General features: G+C 46.8%; 1 protein-coding gene across 1 annotated transcript in view; it reads left to right on the top strand.

The window, feature by feature from the left end:
* Positions 1–1,471: 1,471 nt before the first annotated feature.
* LOC110476133 (uncharacterized) overlaps positions 1,472–19,644 on the top strand; it is a 124,291-nt gene continuing 106,118 nt past the window's right edge. The window contains exons 1-4 of the mRNA XM_077785752.1: positions 1,472–1,528; positions 1,920–1,962; positions 2,791–2,985; positions 6,268–6,387. Of these exons, the coding sequence (XP_077641878.1) occupies positions 2,798–2,985; positions 6,268–6,387 (308 nt within the window). The 5' untranslated portion in view covers positions 1,472–1,528; positions 1,920–1,962; positions 2,791–2,797. The remainder of the gene's footprint in view (positions 1,529–1,919; positions 1,963–2,790; positions 2,986–6,267; positions 6,388–19,644) is intronic.

Raw genomic sequence — 19,644 nt, 5'->3', positions numbered from 1 at the left:
ATTAATTTAATTAGGCGCGGGACCGTGCGCCAGGTCCCGGGCGAGCGCGGCGCGGAGAGGGGCCGGGGCGGCGGGGGAGTGGCCACCGGGACGCGCGGGGGGGCGGCGGGGACGCGCAGGCTCCGCGCACCGCCCCGCGTGGGTCGGGTCAGCCCCGCAGCCCCGGGCACGGCCAACCGGAGCGGCCCCGGCCCCGCGGGAGCCGCAAAAGTTCCTCCGTGGGCGCCCGAAGGCCCCGAAAAACCGAGGGGATCGATGCCAGGAGCGGGCGCGCAGCGAGGCATCGGAATAGAGGCAAACGCGCCAATATCGCCGATACCGGTTCCCTTTGTGCCTCCCAGTCCCACCGCGGAGCGCTTCTGTCGGCGGAACTCGCCTCTTTCCCACCTTCGCTAAATTCTAATAAATTATTCAGAATTGTTTAACTCTTGCCTGCGTATCGATTTTTCATTGACCTTTGGGGCGATGATGCGCATAGCGGAGCGTTCATTTACCGGGGCAGCTTCGGTACCCGGGGTGCCAGCGGGCTTTATTCCGGGCCGGTCACACGCGACCCTGTCGCGACAGGCGGCGAGTCCCGGTCCCGCCGCGCCGGGGGACGCGCGGGTCGCGCCGCCCGGGAGCCGCTCCCGCGGGGCGCCTCCGATCCCCGGGGCACCGGGCACCGGTGGGATTCGGTGTGACCGGCCCCGCCGCGGCTGCCGGCCGCCCGGGTGACCCTCACCGGCCCCTCCGCCCTGACATTTCGTTTATCCCCACGCGCGTTCCGCCGTTCCCGTGGCGGGGGGCAGCGCGCTCGGGAGGCTCCCGTTGAGCGAACCGAATTCGGTAGGAAAATCGAACGAAGCGAAGCGGTTCGATCGTTCTGTTGTGTTTCTGGTCGTTGCCCCGCGGAGGCTCCGCCCGGCCCGGTGGGTCCCGGCTCGGTCCGTGCCCACCCGCGCCCGGCGCGCTCCGTCCCGCGGGCACGGCCGCGGTGCCCACGCCGCGCGTGGAGCGCTGCCCTCCGCCCGCGGGGGCGGCTCTCGGTGCCATAAAACCCCGATCCTCCTTTTACTCTCCGGGACGGAACGAAAACCGCTCCGTCCCGCTGTCCCGCTCACCCACGGTGGGACACGGGGCGGCCGGGACACGCCGTGCGCTGCCGCCGTGGTGGTCGCGGACAGAGCTCCGTGGGCTCTACACCCTCCGTGGGCAGCGGGACCCCGACCCTGGGACCACCCACGCTCCCCTCCTGCCCGTCACCCGCGGCGTGTCAAGCCGTGCGCCCGTGGGTCGCCGCGTTGGGAGCCGTGTCGGGAGAGCAGACAGCGCTCCGTGGGCTGTGCACCGCCGTGGGCAGCGTGGGCAGCGTGGGCAGCCCGGCCCGACCCCTCCCGACCCCCGCCCGTCCCGCGTGGGCGCTCGCCGCATCGATGTCTCGGCGCTCGCCGTGGCCGCCTGGCCGCGCTCGGCCGTGGATTGGCGCTGCCTGCCCGCCGCCCCGGAAGGCGCTGGGCTCGAACCGGGGCCGCGGCGGCTCCGGCAGGTACCGGGACGGGGCACAGGGGGACACGGGGGGACACGGGGACACGGGGGGACACGGGGACACGGCAGAGCGACCGGCGGCCGCTGCAGGGCCGGGTGTGCGCAGCGGCCGCGCGGCCTCCGGTGCGGGCGGAGCGCGGGCACAGCCCCGGCGGAGCCGCCCGGGATCCCGGCGGAGCCGCGCCGGGCAGGTCTGGAGTCCCTGGAGCTGCTGCTGGGGCGTGGTGGCGGGGAGCGAGCCCCGGGGGTGCCGGTGCTCGGGCCCGGGCCCGCTGCGGGACGGCGGGTCCCGAACGGGCCGGTGTGCCGGAGCGGTCCCTGGAGCCCCGCGGCTCCGGCAGCGCTCGGGAGGAGCTTCCGTGTCCTGAAGGGTGAATTTTGCTTTGCTCCAGGCGCTCCCCGCTGGATCAGGAGCTGCTGCCCCGGCGGCCGAAGGTGCGAGGGTGGGAGAAGGTTTGGATGGAGGAACGGGCGAGATGGAGCCGGCTGTGCTGGGAGGAGGAGCAGAGAGGGGAGCGGAGCCGGGAAGGGAACGGAGCTCCAGGAGGGGCTGGGGGAGCTGGGAAGGGTCTGGAGAATCCTGAGGGAGCTGGGAAGGGTTTGGAGAATCCTGAGGGAGCTGGAAAGGGTTTGGAGAATCCTGAGGGAGCTGGGAAGGGTTTGGAGAATCCTGAGGGAGCTGGGAAGGGTTTGGAGCCCCAGGAGGGGAATGGAGCTCCAGGAGGGGCTGAAGGAGCTGGGAAGGGTTTGGAGCCCCAGGAGAATCCTGAGGGAGCTGGGAAGGGTTTGGAGAATCCTGAGGGAGCTGGAAAGGGTTTGGAGAATCCTGAGGGAGCTGGGAAGGGTTTGGAGAATCCTGAGGGAGCTGGGAAGGGTTTGGAGCCCCAGGAGGGGAATGGAGCTCCAGGAGGGGCTGAAGGAGCTGGGAAGGGTTTGGAGCCCCAGGAGAATCCTGAGGGAGCTGGGAAGGGTTTGGAGAATCCTGAGGGAGCTGGGAAGGGTTTGGAGAATCCTGAGGGAGCTGGGAAGAGTTTGGAGAATCCTGAGGGAGCTGGGAAGGGGCTCAGCCTGGAGAAAAGGGGGATCAGGGGAAACTTGTGGCTCTGCACAGCTCCTGCCAGGAGGGGACAGCCGGGGGGATTTGGGATCTTATGCCAGGGAGCAGGGACAGGAGGAGAGGGAACGGTGTATTTTGTTTTTCTGTAAATACGAAGCAGCACAGGGCAGCCCGTGTCACACAGGACGTGTCTGGGTTCTGTGCAGGTCGGAGATGGGCCGGCGCTCCTCGGACACGGAGGAGGAGGGCAGGAGCCGGAGGAAGAAGAAGCACCGCCGGCGCTCCTCCTCCAGCAGCTCCTCGGACAGCCGCGCCCACAGCCGCAAAAAGTCGGGCAGGAAATCCAGGTCCAGGTCGCGCTCTCGGGATCTCCCGTCCTGGTCCCATTCCTATGAGAAAAGGTGCATTTGTAGGAGTTCTTGGATGCTAGCTCGTTCCAGCAGGGAGCTGGAAGGGTTTGGAGCCCGTGGGTTGGAATTTTAAGGCACGGGTTGTTCTGAGCCTTAAGAGATGTTAATCTGTTTTCACTGTGTCAGGGTAAAACCCCAAACTCACCACCAGAATTACCCACAGCTCTTTCCCCCCAGGAGAACAGAGCAGGGAATGTGCAGATCCAAAGGGAACTTCTGCTTTAAACCAGGGAATCCCCAGGAGATGAAATAACTTCCTTTCTTCTCCCAGCTGGTCTCTCTGCCCCAGGGTGTTCTAAGCTCATCCAGCCTGGCCTCGGGCACTGCCAGGGATCCAGGGGCAGCCATGGCTGCTCTGGAATTCCAGCCCAGCCAGGAATTCCTTCCCAATCTCCCACTCATCCCTGCCCTCTGGCAGTGGGAGCCATTCCCTGTGTCCTGTCCCAGCCAGGAATTCCCAATTCCCAATCTCCCACCCAGCCCTGCCCCCTGGCACTGGGAGCCATTCCCTGTTCCTGTCCCTCCATCCTTGTCCCCATCCCTCTCCAGCTCTCCTGGAGCCCCTCCAGGCCCTGGCAGGGCTCTGAGCTCTCCCTGGAGTTTTCCCTTCTCCAGGGGAACATTCCCAGCTCTCCCAGCCTGGCTCCAGAGGGGCTCCAGCCCTGCAGCATTTCTGTGCTTCCATCCTGGACATCTCAGCCTGGCTGGTGCTGGTGAATTTATTGGGAGGTGGAGCTGGAGAACTCTCTGTTGTCCAGCTGCCCTGGGAATCCAGGAGGAAATGCTCCTGCCAGGCCTTTCTGGAGTGGTTGCAGGGTGTGCTGAGGACCTCAGGGCTTCATTCCCAGCCCTTTGTCCTGCTCCTGCTGGGATCTCCACCCTCCCCAGGGCTCTGAGGCCAGCCCTGAGCCCCTGGATGCAGCACAGCTCCGGGGAAGCCAGAGGGACCCCAGGGCATCCTGGAGTGCCCCAGGCTCTGCTTTTGGGCTCCTGCCTTTCTCCCTGGGGCAGCTCAGGCCCTGTTCCCTGCTGGGTTTGTCCCTGACCCTCAGCAAACAAAGGCAGCAGTTGCTGGAATTCCTGGCCCTCATCCAGCAGGAGCATCACATTCCCTGTCCAGGAGCAGCCCTGTTCTTCAGCATGAACCTCTGAATCCTGTCCAGCATTCCAGCCCCTGCAGCCCCATTCCCTCATGCTGGAGAATCACTGAGCACATCCTGAATTCAATTTTTGTTTGGGCTTTATATATGCAAATTGGATAATATAATATAATATAATATAATATAATATAATATAATATAATATAATATAATATAATATAATATAATATAATATAATATAATATAATATAATATAATATAATATAATATAATATGTATGTAATATAACTATGATACAATAACATAATAATATAATATAATATAGCATATACAATAATGTAACATAATGTAATCTATAATATATTATAATATAACAATATTATACAATAATGTAGTATAGTATAATACAATATAATATAGCTATAATATAATATAGCATATACAATAATGTAATATGATGTAATCTATAATATATTATAATATAACAATATTATACAATAATGTAGTATATTGTGTAGTAGTAATATAATATAATATAATATAATATAAGATAATATAATATATTTTAACATTTTAATATGAATCTGATGTAAAGGCCAAAAATAGGGAGGATTGTAATTGTTAATCAGTTAACTGTTGGGAGATGGGAAGGAAGTGTTAAGATTTGGATTGCATTTGGTTTTTGGGTTTAATATCTTTCACTTTTCTACTTGGTGTAAAAGAATTTATTCTTTGAATAGACAAAACTGGGAGGGAGGGGAAAATGAAGAGACCCTTTTGATTCCTGATTGGGCTCAGGAGGGAACTGCCCTTAAATGAACTCAAATGAAAGAAATTAACACTGATTAAGTGATTACTACTAATAGTAGTTAAGGACCCCTCCCAAACTTCATTTTTGTCTGGGATGTGAATTTTGGAGGATTAGCTCTTTAGGGCAGCAGCATCCCTGTGTGAGTTACTCTTCTGGGGGAATAGTGGGATTTGAGGCTTCTGGAGCACTCCTGAGTCTGTGCATGTTTCTCAGGAATCCCTGGGGCTTTTATCCTGCTTTTTGGGGTTTTTGGGCAGTGCCAGCCTCACCCCTGGCTGTGTTTTCTCAGGAATTGTTTGGGGTTTTTGAGCAGTGCCATGCTCCCCTTTTCTGTATTTGCTCAGGAATCCTTGGGGGTTTGTCCCTATTTTGGGGTTTTTGGGCAGTGCCATGCTCCCCTTGGCTGTATTTTTTGAGGAATCTTTGAGGGTTTGTTCCTGGTTTTTGGGGGTTTTGGGAACAGTGCTAGCCTCACCCCGGCTGTATTTTCTGAGGAATCCTTGAGGGTTTGTCCCTGTACTTTGGGGTTTTTGGGCAGGGCAAGCCTCACCCCTGGCTGTGTTTTCTGAGGCATCCTTGGGGCTCTGTTGTTGTTTTGGGGGTTTTTGAGCAGCTCAGCCTCACCATAGCTGTGTTTTCTGGGGAATCTTTGGGGCTCTGTTGTTGTTTTTGGGTTTTTGGGCAGTTCAGCCTCACCATGGCTGTGTTTTCTGGGGAATCTTTGGGGCTCTGTTGTTGTTTTTGGGGTTTTTGGGCAGCTCAGCCTCACCATGGCTGTGTTTTCTGGGGAATCTTTGGGGCTCTGTTGTTGTTTTTGGGGTTTTTGGGCAGCTCAGCCTCACCATGGCTGTGTTTTCTGGGGAATCTTTGGGGCTCTGTTGTTGTTTTTGGGTTTTTGGGCAGTTCAGCCTCACCATGGCTGTGTTTTCTGGGGAATCTTTGGGGCTCTGTTGTTGTTTTTGGGGTTTTTGGGCAGCTCAGCCTCACCATGGCTGTGTTTTCTGGGGAATCTTTGGGGCTCTGTTGTTGTTTTTGGGGTTTTTGGGCAGCTCAGCCTCACCATGGCTGTGTTTTCTGAGGGATCCTCGGGGCTCTGTTGTTGTTTTTGGGGTTTTGGGCAGTTCAGCCTCACCGTGGCTGTGTTTTCTGGGGAATCTTTGGGGCTCTGTTGTTGTTTTTGGGGTTTTTGGGCAGCTCAGCCTCACCATGGCTGTGTTTTCTGAGGGATCCTCGGGGCTCTGTTGTTGTTTTTGGGGTTTTGGGCAGTTCAGCCTCACCATGGCTGTGTTTTCTGGGGAATCTTTGGGGCTCTGTTGCTGTTTTTGGGTTTTTGGGCAGCTCCTCACCCCTGCTCTGTTGCAGGCGCAGACACAGATCCAGCAGCAGCTCTTCCTACGGCTCCAGGAGGAAGCGCAGCCGCTCCAGGGGCAGAGGCAAATCCTACAGGTCCCAAAGGTCCAGGTCAAAGAGCAGAACCAGGAGGTAAGAGTCTCCCCTAGGAAGAAAAAAACAAAAACAAAAAACAGTGGTATTTTACTGGAAAAACATTCCTGGAAAATCCTGCCATAATTACCGAGCTTGGCATAAATAGGAAAAACGGCTGCAGGTGAGGGTTTAAACCACACATCCCTGGAAATTCCGAATTTGGAATTATTCTGGAGTGCTTGCCACACACTAAATCTTTGAGTTATCCTGGTGAAACAGTTTTGGAGATAAGATATTTATTTTGCATTTGATTCAAGGAAAAAAAAAAAAACATAAATAGGGGCTCTCGGTGTCATACAATTATTTGAAAATGTCTCATGGGTTTTTTTTCCTTGGTTCCTGCTTTCCATAATTCCCACACATAACATTGGCTCCCTGGAGTTCAGGATAAACTGATTTTCTCACCTGTGTTCCTCTTGGAAAAGGATGAGTCTTTAGTTATGCAATCTTCTATTAATACTTAAGGATGTCTGCAGTGAAAGTTTGCATACATTGGTTTGTGACAAACAAATCTTTCACAATTGAAATACTTAAATCTTAACCAGAAGTTTATAATACCAAAAGGTATTATAAAGTCTGCTTTTCTTCTTTAATTAAAAGCTGCTCCGCTTGTGTTTGTGTGTATTTTTCAATTAAGATATTTAACTGAAATTTGTCTTGGATACCAGGTTTCCCATTAGCATTTTCTATTGATTTTAAATTAATTATTGAGTGGATCAGGCAGATCAAAGCTGTCTGGGTACACATTGAAAATCTTCAGCCAGGGGATTTTGTGAGCCTGCAATAAGAATTTGTTGAACCTTTGGTTTCCATGTCCAAACCAGGAGAGCTGTTGCCTCTAAATGTTGAAAAATTGTTGTTGAAAGATGTGAATATTCCCCTTTCTCTTCTCTGTGCTGTGCCATGACTTATTCCCAGCTGTTCATTGTTGAGTTGCTTGGGCCCTTTATTGCTGCAGTGCCTTTGTAGTAGAAATTTGATTATTTAGAGTTGGAAATAAATTTAGAAATTAAGCTGCCTGACCTCTCTTGGAGTATCCTCTCCATCAGAGCTGTGAAGGTATTCCTGGGAATGTTCACTTTTTTTGCTAAGAAAATCAGTTTGAACCCACAAAAATGTCAGAAGAACGTGGTGAAAGGGAAGGGTTTTCACATATTCAGTGTTGGGAAGTGTGATAAACTGATTTAAACTGTTTTTTATTATAATAAACCAATATATAATAAATTACAGAGCTCATTAGCTATAGTTTAATGGCCATAAAATAATATATAATAAATATAAATTGCAGCTCTCACTAGCTGTGGTTTAGTGATCATATTTTCCAAGGGATTTGATTTTAATCATGGTTACAATATATGGAAATTAGGTGCCTAACAACTTGAAAAACCTGGCTACTGCTAGAAAATGCATTAAATACTTGATGTATCAGGTGTTTTATATCTCGGGTATTTTATGTATTCAATATTTGATGTATCAAACATTTCACGTATTGAGTGTGCAGCACTAGAGTAGAGCTGCACATTCCTTTAAATGCTGGTCCTGTTCACCCCCACAGAGGGAAAATATGGATAGATAACATCCCAAATGATCCCACAAGAGCCCAAAAGCTTAAAGTTAAACCCAACAGGACACATTCCATCCTTATATTGTCATTTTTCCCCAGTCTGCTGTGGGGTGGCACTGAGCAGCTCTGCATCAATCTGATTTTGGGGAGTTAAATCTTGGTTCAGCACAAAGCTGCTACTCCAGGCCTGTGCTTGCCCTGCTGGTCAGTGCTGAGCTCTTGCAGTGATGCCAAATAATCCCTTTTCTGCCTCAAAAATCACTCCACACAGGGGCTCAGCAGCTTTCCAGGGAGTCTGGGATTCCTCAGGCTGGAAAAGAGATTGTGGGGGAGAGAGGGAATGTGATGGAGGGGTAGGAAAAATAAACCTACAAATAAAAATGGTGGGAAAAGGTGGTTCAGGAGTGAGGGTTCCCCATCTCTGCCCGTGCACCCCCTGGGGCAGGTGTGACAATGTTTGTCCTGGAAAATGTCTGTATTTATAGTGCTGGCATGGAATTCTCATGAATTCCAGCTGTAATCCCCAACTTTTTTTTTTGTTCAGAGTGTGGCAACTTATTTTCCCGTGGTTTTTCAAGGTAAATCCTCAAGAAACCACTTATAAATAATTAATAAAATGATCCAGGGGAGCTCAGGCAGCCCCTGGTGTTCCTGTAGGGAGGAATGGGTTATCCAGGGGAATATTCCTGGGCATCTCCAACTTCTTGCAGTGCCAGGGAGGGAGGAAAAACTGCTGCCCCACCTGGAAAGGGGTTTGTACCCTCCTGCTGCACCCTCAAAGTATTATCCCCTTTAGGAGCCCAGCAAATGCTATCAGTAATTTTTATTTTATTTATTAGGAGTCTGCTTCTCGAAAATTACCTTCCTATAGGAAGTTAAGGTCTGTTACATGGTGTCTTTAAATTGTTTTTGGTATAAATCATGCAGTTGGCACATATTCTGTACCCTGTAACATCTTTTCTCCCCACAATCCTCTTTTAATTTGTTTTTCAAGGTAGTGAACGTGGTGTTAAAAGTAATGTGTTTTTTTAATAACTCCTCTAACACAGGTGTTTCATTTGAGCAGGTGATTTACAGATCTCCAGCAGTGCAAAACACTGAGATAGATCAAGTTTTACTTTGGAAAGTTGAATTTTTATAATTCAAGATATTTTAAATATGTGTTGTTTGTAACCTAAACTGATTTCTTGTACTTTATTGGAGGAGATAAGAAAACCTATGCATATTGTGATTATTTTATTTTAGTTGCATTTTTAGGTGAAAAAGGTGGGACTTCCGAGTATTGCTTGTACTTTTTTTTTTTTTTTTTGAGATGATAACTTGTGCATGTTATGATTATCCTATTTTAGATGCATTTTTTTAGAGTTAAAACAGTAAAGCTTCCCAGTAATAGTTGTGTTTTATTTGAGAAGCTAAAGAAACTTGTGCATGTGTTGCCTGTTTTATTTTAGGTGCAGCTTTTAGGGTGAAAGAAGTGGAGCTTCCCAGTAGTGCTTGTTTGATTTGAGAAGATAGGAAAACTTGTGCATATTATAATTATTCCATTTTAGATGCATTTTTAAAGTCAAAAAAGTGGAGCTTCCCAGTAATGCTATAAATTCCAAGCTGTCCTCCAGTGAGGGAGTACAATGCAAATACGACTTAATAAGATCACAAACTGAATTTCAGCAGAAACAACCAAGATTTACATTAAATTAGGAATTTTAAAACCGATTTAGTTTGTTTTACTGAGCATTTGCTTAATAACATTTCGCCTCCTCACAATCTTTTTAAAGCCAATAATTCGTCTGCGAAGCGCAGGCACATCCTCCTGTGGAAAAATTGGAAGCAACAGCTCCCTCTCTGCAGCCACGCATGCAGAGCTGGGAAGGAATATTTCAGCTGCACAGAATTTAATAAATCATCCCATTTCCTAATTTGATCATATTAGATGCTGATGTGGAAGGAGCATTTCAAATAGCAGCTCCTCATTAATATACATCAGGCTGGGGAATAGCAGGGAATACTTATGGAGGGATGTCACAGTTCCTGTTCCTTAGTTTACTAAGTGGAACAGGTTGATGTGATCCTGGGTGTTATTTGTCACTGTCTTGCTAAAATGGTTTGGGTCGAGTTATGGAGTCCGGGAAGACGGCGGCTGATAAATCAAAAGTGGATTGAGTGGACAGCAGGCAGTGATTGATACCGTGACAGGATATGAAGAAAGGAATCTTGATAGGAGCATGCCCGATATTGAATATGAGAAGGAAAATGGCCCTGGAGTATGGATATTATTCAAGGAAATGAGAATAATAATATCATCTTGAAATTATTGCTGGGTGAAGATTAGGAGAGTTCTTATTAGAATATTCTGCCGCTGTGGCGTGCGGGAGCTCGGCTCCTGCAGGATTCTGGGCTGGATGGAGCCCTGGGAATATTGGGAGAGCTTCCACTGCGATTGTTCTGCCAGTTAATCACATCCAAAATACTCTGCAGCAGAACTTGCAGCACAAATCTTCTAATTCACGGAGCTTTAAACAGAATTAACCAAAAAATGTTGACCTTTATTCCCCGATTTCAGCCAATCCTGGAACTGCTTGTGAATATGCAAGTTTGCTTTATTATCTGCCAAATGTCTTTGGCTTTTCCCATTATGATAAACTGCAAACTGCTGCCTTGAAATATCTTTAATGCACTTCAACTTAAAAATCAAGACAAAACCAGCAAGTGCATCAATACATATTGAAGAAAAAAAAAAAAAAGATGATGTGGGAAGTAATCCTGCCTGGGGAGCTGATCCTTGGCAGTGTGGCTGAAGGAGGTGTTGGATCAGGTTTTACATCTTATTTCTTTACCATTCCTCCACTCTAATTAATTTCACGTTGCAGAGTGTGCAGGTTATTGCATCCAGGGGCAGGGGAGCTGCTGCTCAGGGCTGCCTTTGGGATAGGTTTGGGACTGGGGATGCAAAAGCAGCTGCCATTATTCCAGCAGAGTGAACTGAATTAACCTGGGCCCAGCCCTCCCAGCCTTTGTGTTCAGCACTTCATTTGTGCAGTTTAAAAGCAGAGTCCTCAAGTGCAGTGTGAAAAGAGTCATTAAATAACTGATGGTAAAACCCCACTGATTATGGTTTTTAGGGGTCTTTGGGAATTTTCTGTTTTTAATCCCTTCCTAAAAAAATTGCTGTTATATATTTTATTGAGGGGTTGATACTGCACAGTTTATAAGACTTTTTAAAGATGATATCACTGAATGCTTTTGTATTTGTGTTACTGGTACCTGTCTTCAGTTGGTCTCCTGTTTTCCATGCAGTTATTTTAGTGTGGGATTAAAGTGCTGGAATCTTTCCACATTAAAACCTGGCCTGTCAGACCTCACAGCTGATGAGAGCTAGTGGATCAGGACACAATTTGTAGTAATTTTGTGTCTGTCTGTCCTGCTCAGCACACGCTGGAGAACTTTTCATGGATTACAGAGCAGGGGCTTCACTATGAAAACTTCAGGAGGGATTTCCTCAAACAGCATTGGCCTGAAATAAAAATAAAGCTTTTTAGGGGAGAGGAAATTAAAAGGGATGGATGTTCTGAGTGGACAGCAGATAAATAAAGAGTAAAATTGTGATGGGCATGGAGAGTTTATGGAGGAGCAGGAGGATGTAGAGGAGAGATTGATTTAAAAAATAAAAAGAATGGAATGTCTGCAGTGGTGGGCAAGGATCCACTGTAGTGGTGTGGAGTTATGCTGGTTTTTAGGGGTGTTGGAGGTGGAATTTCAGGTTGCTGCAGCTGTGGGGTTGCAGCTGGTGATGTTCCAGGTGAGAGCAGAGGTGTGGCCGTGGGACAGCTGCTGGTGGCTGCTCAGGAAGGGGACAAAGGGACAAAGGGAAGGGACAAAGGGAAGGCTTCTGGGCTGGCCAGGCAGCAGCGGGCTCTGCTGGGAGGGTGGCAGTGGGGACAGGGACAGCCAGGACCCTTCTCCTGCTGCTGGGCACCCAGGGACAGAGCTGTGCCCTCTGCAGCTGGGAAAACCCTCTGGAAATGCCAAAGGAGGAGTTTCCAAAGAGAAGCAGACAGGAGTGCTGGCAGAAATCAAGCAGTGCTGTTTAATTAGAGCATTGCTTTTGAAATTCCAAGCCATTCCGTGCTCCTGTCATTTTATTCTTGTCATTAATTCTTAGGATTGCTTAATTTTTTGCCTGGTTGTAGCCACTGGAGTTACTATTCCTTTCAAGTATTGATCTGCAGCTTAGCATGTTTTTTTCTCCCCATCCTTGCTCCTCAAGTTAAACCACTCAGGTGCAAGTATGTGAGAAATCAGTAAACATTACATGTTTCTCTCTCTTTTTACTGCTGGGAAAGTTTTAAGCCTTTGGTCCATTAGCAAATAGGTTTAATTAAGATATTGCAGCATTTCTTTCATGAAACTTCAAATAAAAGCTTGGGGCAGGAAGGTGGAATTAACATTACTGAGTGTGATCCTGCTGATGGTAATGTCAGCTCATGTTTATTTTTTTCCCCAGTAAATCCAGCCCTGCAGTTTTTATTTAGGATCTTGTTGCCTTCCAGGTTGTATCAGCACCAGCCTCTAAAAATATCTTTTTTTTTGTTGCAATAAGTGACTTTTTCAAGAGGAATGATCGGTTTGTGTCCAGGAAAGGCCCAGAGGTGGAGCAGGAGCAGTGGAGATATCCTGGGGCAGCAGGCACTGCCGAGCTCATCGCCCACCCTTAATTGACCACTTTGGGAAATTAAACTTCACAAGGCAATGCCAAGGGCCCTCCAGTTATCAATAAAGCCACAGAGCTGCGAGTGACAGCGGCTTTGATGCTTTTCATTGGTATAAAACCAAAAAAAGGAGCCTTAAAAAAGCTCTGAATGCATAAGTGCTGTTCATTTGGAGCTCAGGCTCGAGTCCGAGTCCGTGGAAAGTTGATTTTTTGTGCAGCCCAGGTGCTGGGTACACACAGTGTTTAAAGCAGAGCTCATTGCTCTAGAACCTCTCATTCCTCCCTTTGGAAAAAGGTGCTTTTGCAGCTTGTTGGGGTTTTTTAGTGCTTGGGTTTTCTGTTTGGAAAAGGAGCTCCCCTTAATGAGGAGTTGCCTTTTTGATTTAAGTGTGTCTACATTCTAAACCACTACATATTTTAACTTTTATTTTTTTAATTCTCTTTTTTCTCTGCTACCAAAGCTTTGGCAATGAAATAAAATCTGTTTTTTCTTTGCTGCACAGCTCGTGTTTCTCGAGGCAGCCCTGCAAAAGCAGATGTCTTAAGGATGCCCTGGTAATCCAAGACCCTCTTTGCTCTGTACAGTGTTGCCCTTTCCAGGGTTCATTTCTAGGAGTGATTTTTTTCCACTGTGAAATACTAAATAGTAGAATTTAGCAGTAAAAATGTACTTTTTATTCCCATCTTTCGCTCTTTCTAATTTTGATAATGTATAGCAGGAACAGAATCTGGTTAAAATGGGGAAGGCAAAAAATGGATTTCTGCTGAAGAAATGATATGGAGAGGTTGTGTGGAGTGACAGAGCAAGGGGGAATGAATTACCACTGCTGGAGGGCAGGGCTGGTTGGGATTTTGGGAGGGAATTGTTCCCTGGGAGGGTGAGGAGGGGCTGGGCTGGAATTCCAGAGCAGCTGGGGCTGCCCCTGGGTCCCTGGCAGTGCCCAAGGCCAGGCTGGACCCTGGGGCAGTGGGAGGTGTCCCTGCCATGGATGTGGATGAGCTTTAAGGTCCCTCCCAGCCCAAAGCATCCCCTGATTCTCTACAAACAGCATCCGTGCCCTGGAATTCTTTGCTGCCAGTTTTTTCTGGGGTTCCAGGCATTGCTCCTTAGCAGGACCAGGCTGTATGTGGGCAGGGTTTGGGGACCTTTTTCCCAAACCTTATCCCATAAAAATCCGTTTTCCTGTGGGATCCAGGTTGGTGCCATTCCCCAATGTGCTCTGGGAGTGAGTTCCTGATTAATCTGATTAAAACTCTGCTATCCTGCCACTCCCTGGCTGTCCTTTCATCCTTTGTGCTGCTGCTTCTCCTCCCACATCTGAACTCCTGAGCTTTACATTTTCCCAGTTTCCAACACTGAGGCTCCCAAAAATTCCAGGGCAAGATGGAGAGCTGATAATTCATCTGCTCCTAGTGCAGCTTTCTTGGCATCACACCTCAGCCCTGGCAGGGCCATGGCAAAGCTGCACTTCAGTGATTCCAGATTTTCCTGAGCTGGGATGTTCTAGGAAGAAAAGGTTCCCAAAAGAAATGGGATAATTGCAGGCATGTGCAGAGCCTTTGTCCTTTTGCTGTTAAAATAGAGTATGAATAATTCTCTGAACAAAATATTTAATGTTAAATATGGGTGAGGGTAACAAAAAGATGGGAAAACTTGGATTTGTTTTTGCATGGTGTAACTGAAGATAAGTGTATTAGATAGATAATGCATATTTAAAAAGTGAAATCTAGAAAGAGATGGGAATTTAGTATCTATACCAAAATTATAACTATAACTAAAATATTTTGCTTGTACTCTTGTAGAATTTTATTTTGAGTCTTAAGCTTTCTGCAAAATTCTTACAAGCAAGCCTCCAAAATCCTGGGAAATGTTTCAATGGGGAGTTTCCTTATCCATGGGTATTATTAGAAGATATTTTCCAGTTGTGTTTTTTATTGGATCATATCCGTATCTATTAGGAAGGCAACCTCTCAATGAATTTGAAGGGTCAGGTCATGCTCAGCTCAAATAACTGATGTAAATTCTGGTTGTAATTCTGTGCCACAGGATTATATCTTAGAAATGAAGGCAAAGCCAGCAGCATGGGTTTATTATTTTTAGGTATAAGCTTTTAGGTATCTATTTTTCTTCCACGGTTTTTCATTCTCTTCTATGGAAACATGCAGGGATAAACTGAATTGTGATAGAATTTAAATTAATCTGTGGCACAGCACTGAAAAGCTGTTCCCAGTCTATATCAAAAAGAGATGCTAAAAGTTTTCCTGTTAAAGCTCTGAGCTTCTTGATTGGAGAATGGGTGAAAAAAAACCCAAAGCCTTTTCCTATTTTTCTCCTATATAGTCTTCTTGAAGTTCTTCCAAATTAGATTTTAAATGCCAATTAGGAGGTTGAATATACTAAAATAAAAGCAAATACAACCAAAATGGCCTCACCTTATGGCTAGTTAGGCTTTTTCTCTCAAAAGCAGAACCTTTGCTCTGAGCATGGCTTTGAGAAAGATATTCAGCTTAATGAACACATTAATTAGAACCATAACTATTTATAAGATAATTAGAAACGAAGCACGGTAAACTGGGCTTTTCCTGCAATTAATGGAGGATTAATTACTGGAGGTAATGAAGTGGATTTTTAAATGCATTAAGGTGAAGTACAGAGATGTGCAAGGCTTTGTGATAGTTGCATAATTATTCCAGGCTGTTTGAGCAGAGCTCGTATGAGCTCGCTAATAAGCATCATTGCATCATTATGTATGCACTTAAAAAGACTTACCACCAAAATGACTGCCTAATTATTTCTAATTGGCAGGACTCTGTGTAGTCATTGAGCTGTTTGTAGCCATTTTAAGGTTCATTTAACTATCCTCGGGGCCATGTGATAGATGGAAAAAAGCTCCTGCTCCGCGCTGGCCTTGGCTGGCGCCGTTAATCAGTTTTGGTGGGCTCCAGTTTGAAATGCATTTGCTCCTGCAGAGGTCAAAACCTGAAGTAGTCCAAGCAAAGTTTGGCTTTTTGAAGCCACTTGACTGTATTCATTAGCAATTAGTAAAATAATTGTGTCTGTGGCTGTGTTTGGATTTCTGTCGGGCCGGGTGCGCTTTCATCGCCGGCTTCCCGGGAATCCAGAGCTTCTTCCAGAGCCCTGTGACAGCTCCAGTGCAAGCCATATCTTCAGCTGCAGCACCTTTCTGAGCCACTTGTCCCTGAACCAGCTCCTGACTGGTTCCCAAGTGGAGATTTGTACCCTGGGATGAGGCAGGGCAGCTCCAGGGAGCCAGGGCTGAGCGCTGGGGGAGGAAGCCAGGAGCAGCAAACCCTGCTCTTCCCAGGCTTTGGGAGCATCCATTCCCCAGCTGCTGACAGCTCTGATATCCCAGGACATCTCCCAGCAGCAGCAATAATCCCAGATCTCTGTTGGGTCTGCAGGAGTTCCATTGGAAATGTCGTGGCTCCCCTCTGCAAGTGGAGAGGGGAAAACGTCTCCTGTCTGGGGAGGGCAGAGGGGTCTGGAGGGGTTTTACCTCCCCAGCTCTGTGGGGCTGAGATCCCATCAGGAGAGCGCTGGGTGTAATCACAACCATCTGCAGGGCACTGTGAGCTACAGGAGCCACACGGGCAGCACACTGCAGCCTGAGAAAGGAAAGGTCAGCAGTGCCACGGTGGCCACAAAAAATGGGGTTGGAGGAATTTAATATTAATGCAGAGCCCAAACGATCATTATGGTTCAAGTGTAAGGTTGATTAAAAAGAGTTATGAATTAGAAAACGACCAAAATGTCATTTATGTGTGAGATACTGGTTCCAATAGCTGATAGATACTGGTTCCAATAGCTGATAGATACTAGTTCCAATAGCTGATAGATATTGGTTCCAATAGCAGATAGATAAATATTAAAGCAAATGAATTGTGGCAGTGTAAACAAAAAAAAAAAAAATCTTTGAGGAGAGCTGCAGAATTGTTTCAATTTTTTAAAAAACTTGTTTAATTGTGAGACTTCTCTAAGGGTAATTTTTTGGTTACTCTGTAAGCAAATATTCAATACAGAAAAATGATGTAAAATACAAATAGCCTTTCTTATTGGTTAGGAATTTTACTTTACGGAGTCCCATCAAATATGTTGTGATGGAAATTGCTCAGTAGATGATCAGAACTAGGAAATGCATTTTAGAGTGAAACTGCTGTTTTAATTAGATCCATATAATATGGAAAATGGGAAATTAAATTAAATTAGACTTTCAGTGCAAATGGTACCCACTTCCTCGGAGGGTGATGGTGAGGGGTGGGAGGATGGGTTGTTCCTCGGCCCTTGGATGAAGGAGCATTGGAAATGTGGATCAGGCAGCAGGATAAAGCCAGAGCTGGAGCATTCTGGTGGCTCTAAAACACCTGAATTTTGGGGTGTTCCCTCCCTTGGGCCAAGAGAAAAGATGGAATTCTCGGAATAATCCACTGAAGCCTTGGCCTTGCTCAGAGCATCACTGCTGGTGAGTGGAGCTGGAGAAACAAAGCCATGGGGTTTGTGGGGAGTCCCAGCTCTGGGGTGAAGGATTCTTGGAATGGTTTCAGCTCAACCAGGGAATGGTTTCAGCTCAGCCAGGGAGTGGTTTCAGCTCAGCCAGGGAATGGTTTCAGCTCAGCCAGGGAATGGTTTTGGCTCAGCCAGGGAATGGGTTTCAGCTCAGCCAGGGAATGGTTTCAGCTCAGCCAGGGAATGGTTTCGGCTCAGCCAGGGAGTGGTTTCGGCTCAGCCAGGGAGTGGTTTCGGCTCAGCCAGGGAGTGGTTTCGGCTCAGCCAGGGAGTGGTTTTGGCTCAGCCAGGGAATGGTTTCGGCTCAGCCAGGGAATGGTTTCAGCTCAGCCAGGGAGTGGTTTCAGCTCAGCCAGGGAGTGGTTTCAGCTCAGCCAGGGAGTGGTGGCACCCCCATGACCTGTGGCCACTCACTGAGCCTCAGGTGATGGGGACAGGGAAGGGCTGGCTGGGATGGAGCTCTTTGCCCTCTGGAGTATCCAGAAGAGAAATGCCAGAGACTTGGAGCTTGGTCAGCAGCAGGAACCAGTAAGGGAGAAAAAATTGGAGAAGCATGAAAAATAGATCAGTAAAATAACCCCAAAATACACAGCAGTAACAGCTGGGGACAGCAGTGACTCCCAGAGGGGTGTTGGACACATTTCCCTTGGTTTGTACATTGGTAACTCGATGTAAGTTACACATTTCAGTTCCAAAATCCCATTATATTCCTGTTCCCTCCCCTCCAAGGTCCCCAGGATGGTGTTAATGGTGTTAATTAACACCATGGTGGTGTGAATCTTCCCAGAGTTGTGGGGACAGAATTGTGGAAGGTTTTGAGTGACACGACAGGTACTGGTTTATTTTTGGAACTTCTTTTTGGAATTCCTGAACTTCTTTGGTTTGGGTAATAGTCTCAGTGATGGAAATAATTCAGTTTTCATTTTAATTCTTGCCTTCAGGTCTGGAAATGCAGGTGAGTGTGGTCCATAAGAGCTGCTCCAGCGTCAGGAACCTGTCACTATTTCCTGGGTTAGCTGTGCCTTTGTGAGGTCCTTTTGTGTTTTAAACAAAAAGCAGAGCTTGGAAGAAAGTTCTGGGAGACCCTTTTTTTAAACAAAGCCTAGCTATGTAGAAATCACATCATAATTCACCTTTATTCCCCACTTAAATTAGCACTGACACCAGCCAGTTTGTGCTCAGCATCATCAGCTGATCAGAACAGTCAGAACACATTTTGAAATACAATAATTAAGTACTTCTGTTGCCTTATGTATTTTTTAAAAAAACAATTTGAATTTTGTTGATTCTCTCTTTCTGGTGTGGTTTATATGACAATATTTTATGTCACTATTGCACATTCCATGAGGAAAACACTAATTTTTAGAATAGTAAATGAAATAGTCTCAGTTTCTTCCCTGGAATTTTTAATTAGCCATAAGAATTAGGCTTGGGCAGGGTTAGAGGTGATTAACTCCCAGAAAAGGAGATTTTTGGGGCTGATAAAGGTGGCAGCTCCGTGGTCTTCAGCAGCCTGCAGGAATGGAGCTGTTCTGTTTTCATGCAGGGGAATATAAAACCAGCCCCTGCTTTCCTCTGTCTGCTCTGTGTTTCTTACATGCAAAATATTTAAAGGGAGATGCATCCAACTTTTATGGAAATTAGGAAATTATCCATGTGTTTATAGAGTGTGCACTGGAAAATAGACACAAAATATCCAAACTTTTTATGTTATGTTGTCCCTCCACAGAATTTTGGGTAGATGGTGTGAAATATTTTTCCTTGTGTGTTTCTAAAGCTTTTTAATGACTTGATTTTTGGAGTCCAGTTACAGCAATTTTCATTTAAAAAGCTAAGTTTATTTTGTTTTTATTTTGGAAAAATGAGGTATTCTGAAAATGTATATTCTTCATAAGCATGTGGTGGTAAAAAGTACAGGTGGAATACCTTAAATTTTTTTACATCTCATAAAATTTAAACCTCGACCTGTCTGGTTATCACTGAATTAAAGAAAAAAATTGCCTTTTTTCAAAGCTGTGAGCACAGAGAATGGGTTCATTTGTTTTACTCAGGAAAAGGTAGGGACACAGCTTTTCATCCAGGTGTTATTATTTGTGTTGTTTATGGTAATTATGAATCCAGACAGTCTCAATATTCCCAATCTTCCAAATTAGGTATTTATTTCTAGGAAATGCCTTAATCCTGTCTTTAAGCAGATGTTTTCTTTGCCTTTTAAACTGTGTTGCAGTGTTGAAGAATGAGGAATATTTGGGTTTTTTCCCCTGTTGTTTCAATTTGGGCTCTGTGCTGGTGGCACTTTGAGACTTCAGTTGCCAGTGCTGGTGCTGCATGACCTAAATTGGGATTTTTGGGGTTTTTTTGCATTTCTGAGAGCAGGTGGTGTCCTGGTGTTTAAGCTGATTTCAAATATCTGTTTAGGTAATTCCCTTCAGCTGTCTAATAACAATTTGGGGAAGT

Source organism: Lonchura striata, chromosome 10 (assembly GCF_046129695.1).
Source record: "Lonchura striata isolate bLonStr1 chromosome 10, bLonStr1.mat, whole genome shotgun sequence".
In the NCBI taxonomy this organism is placed as follows: domain Eukaryota; kingdom Metazoa; phylum Chordata; class Aves; order Passeriformes; family Estrildidae; genus Lonchura; species Lonchura striata.
The sequence above is the reverse complement of the archived record's forward strand: the minus strand, read 5'-3'. Positions and strand labels throughout refer to the sequence as shown.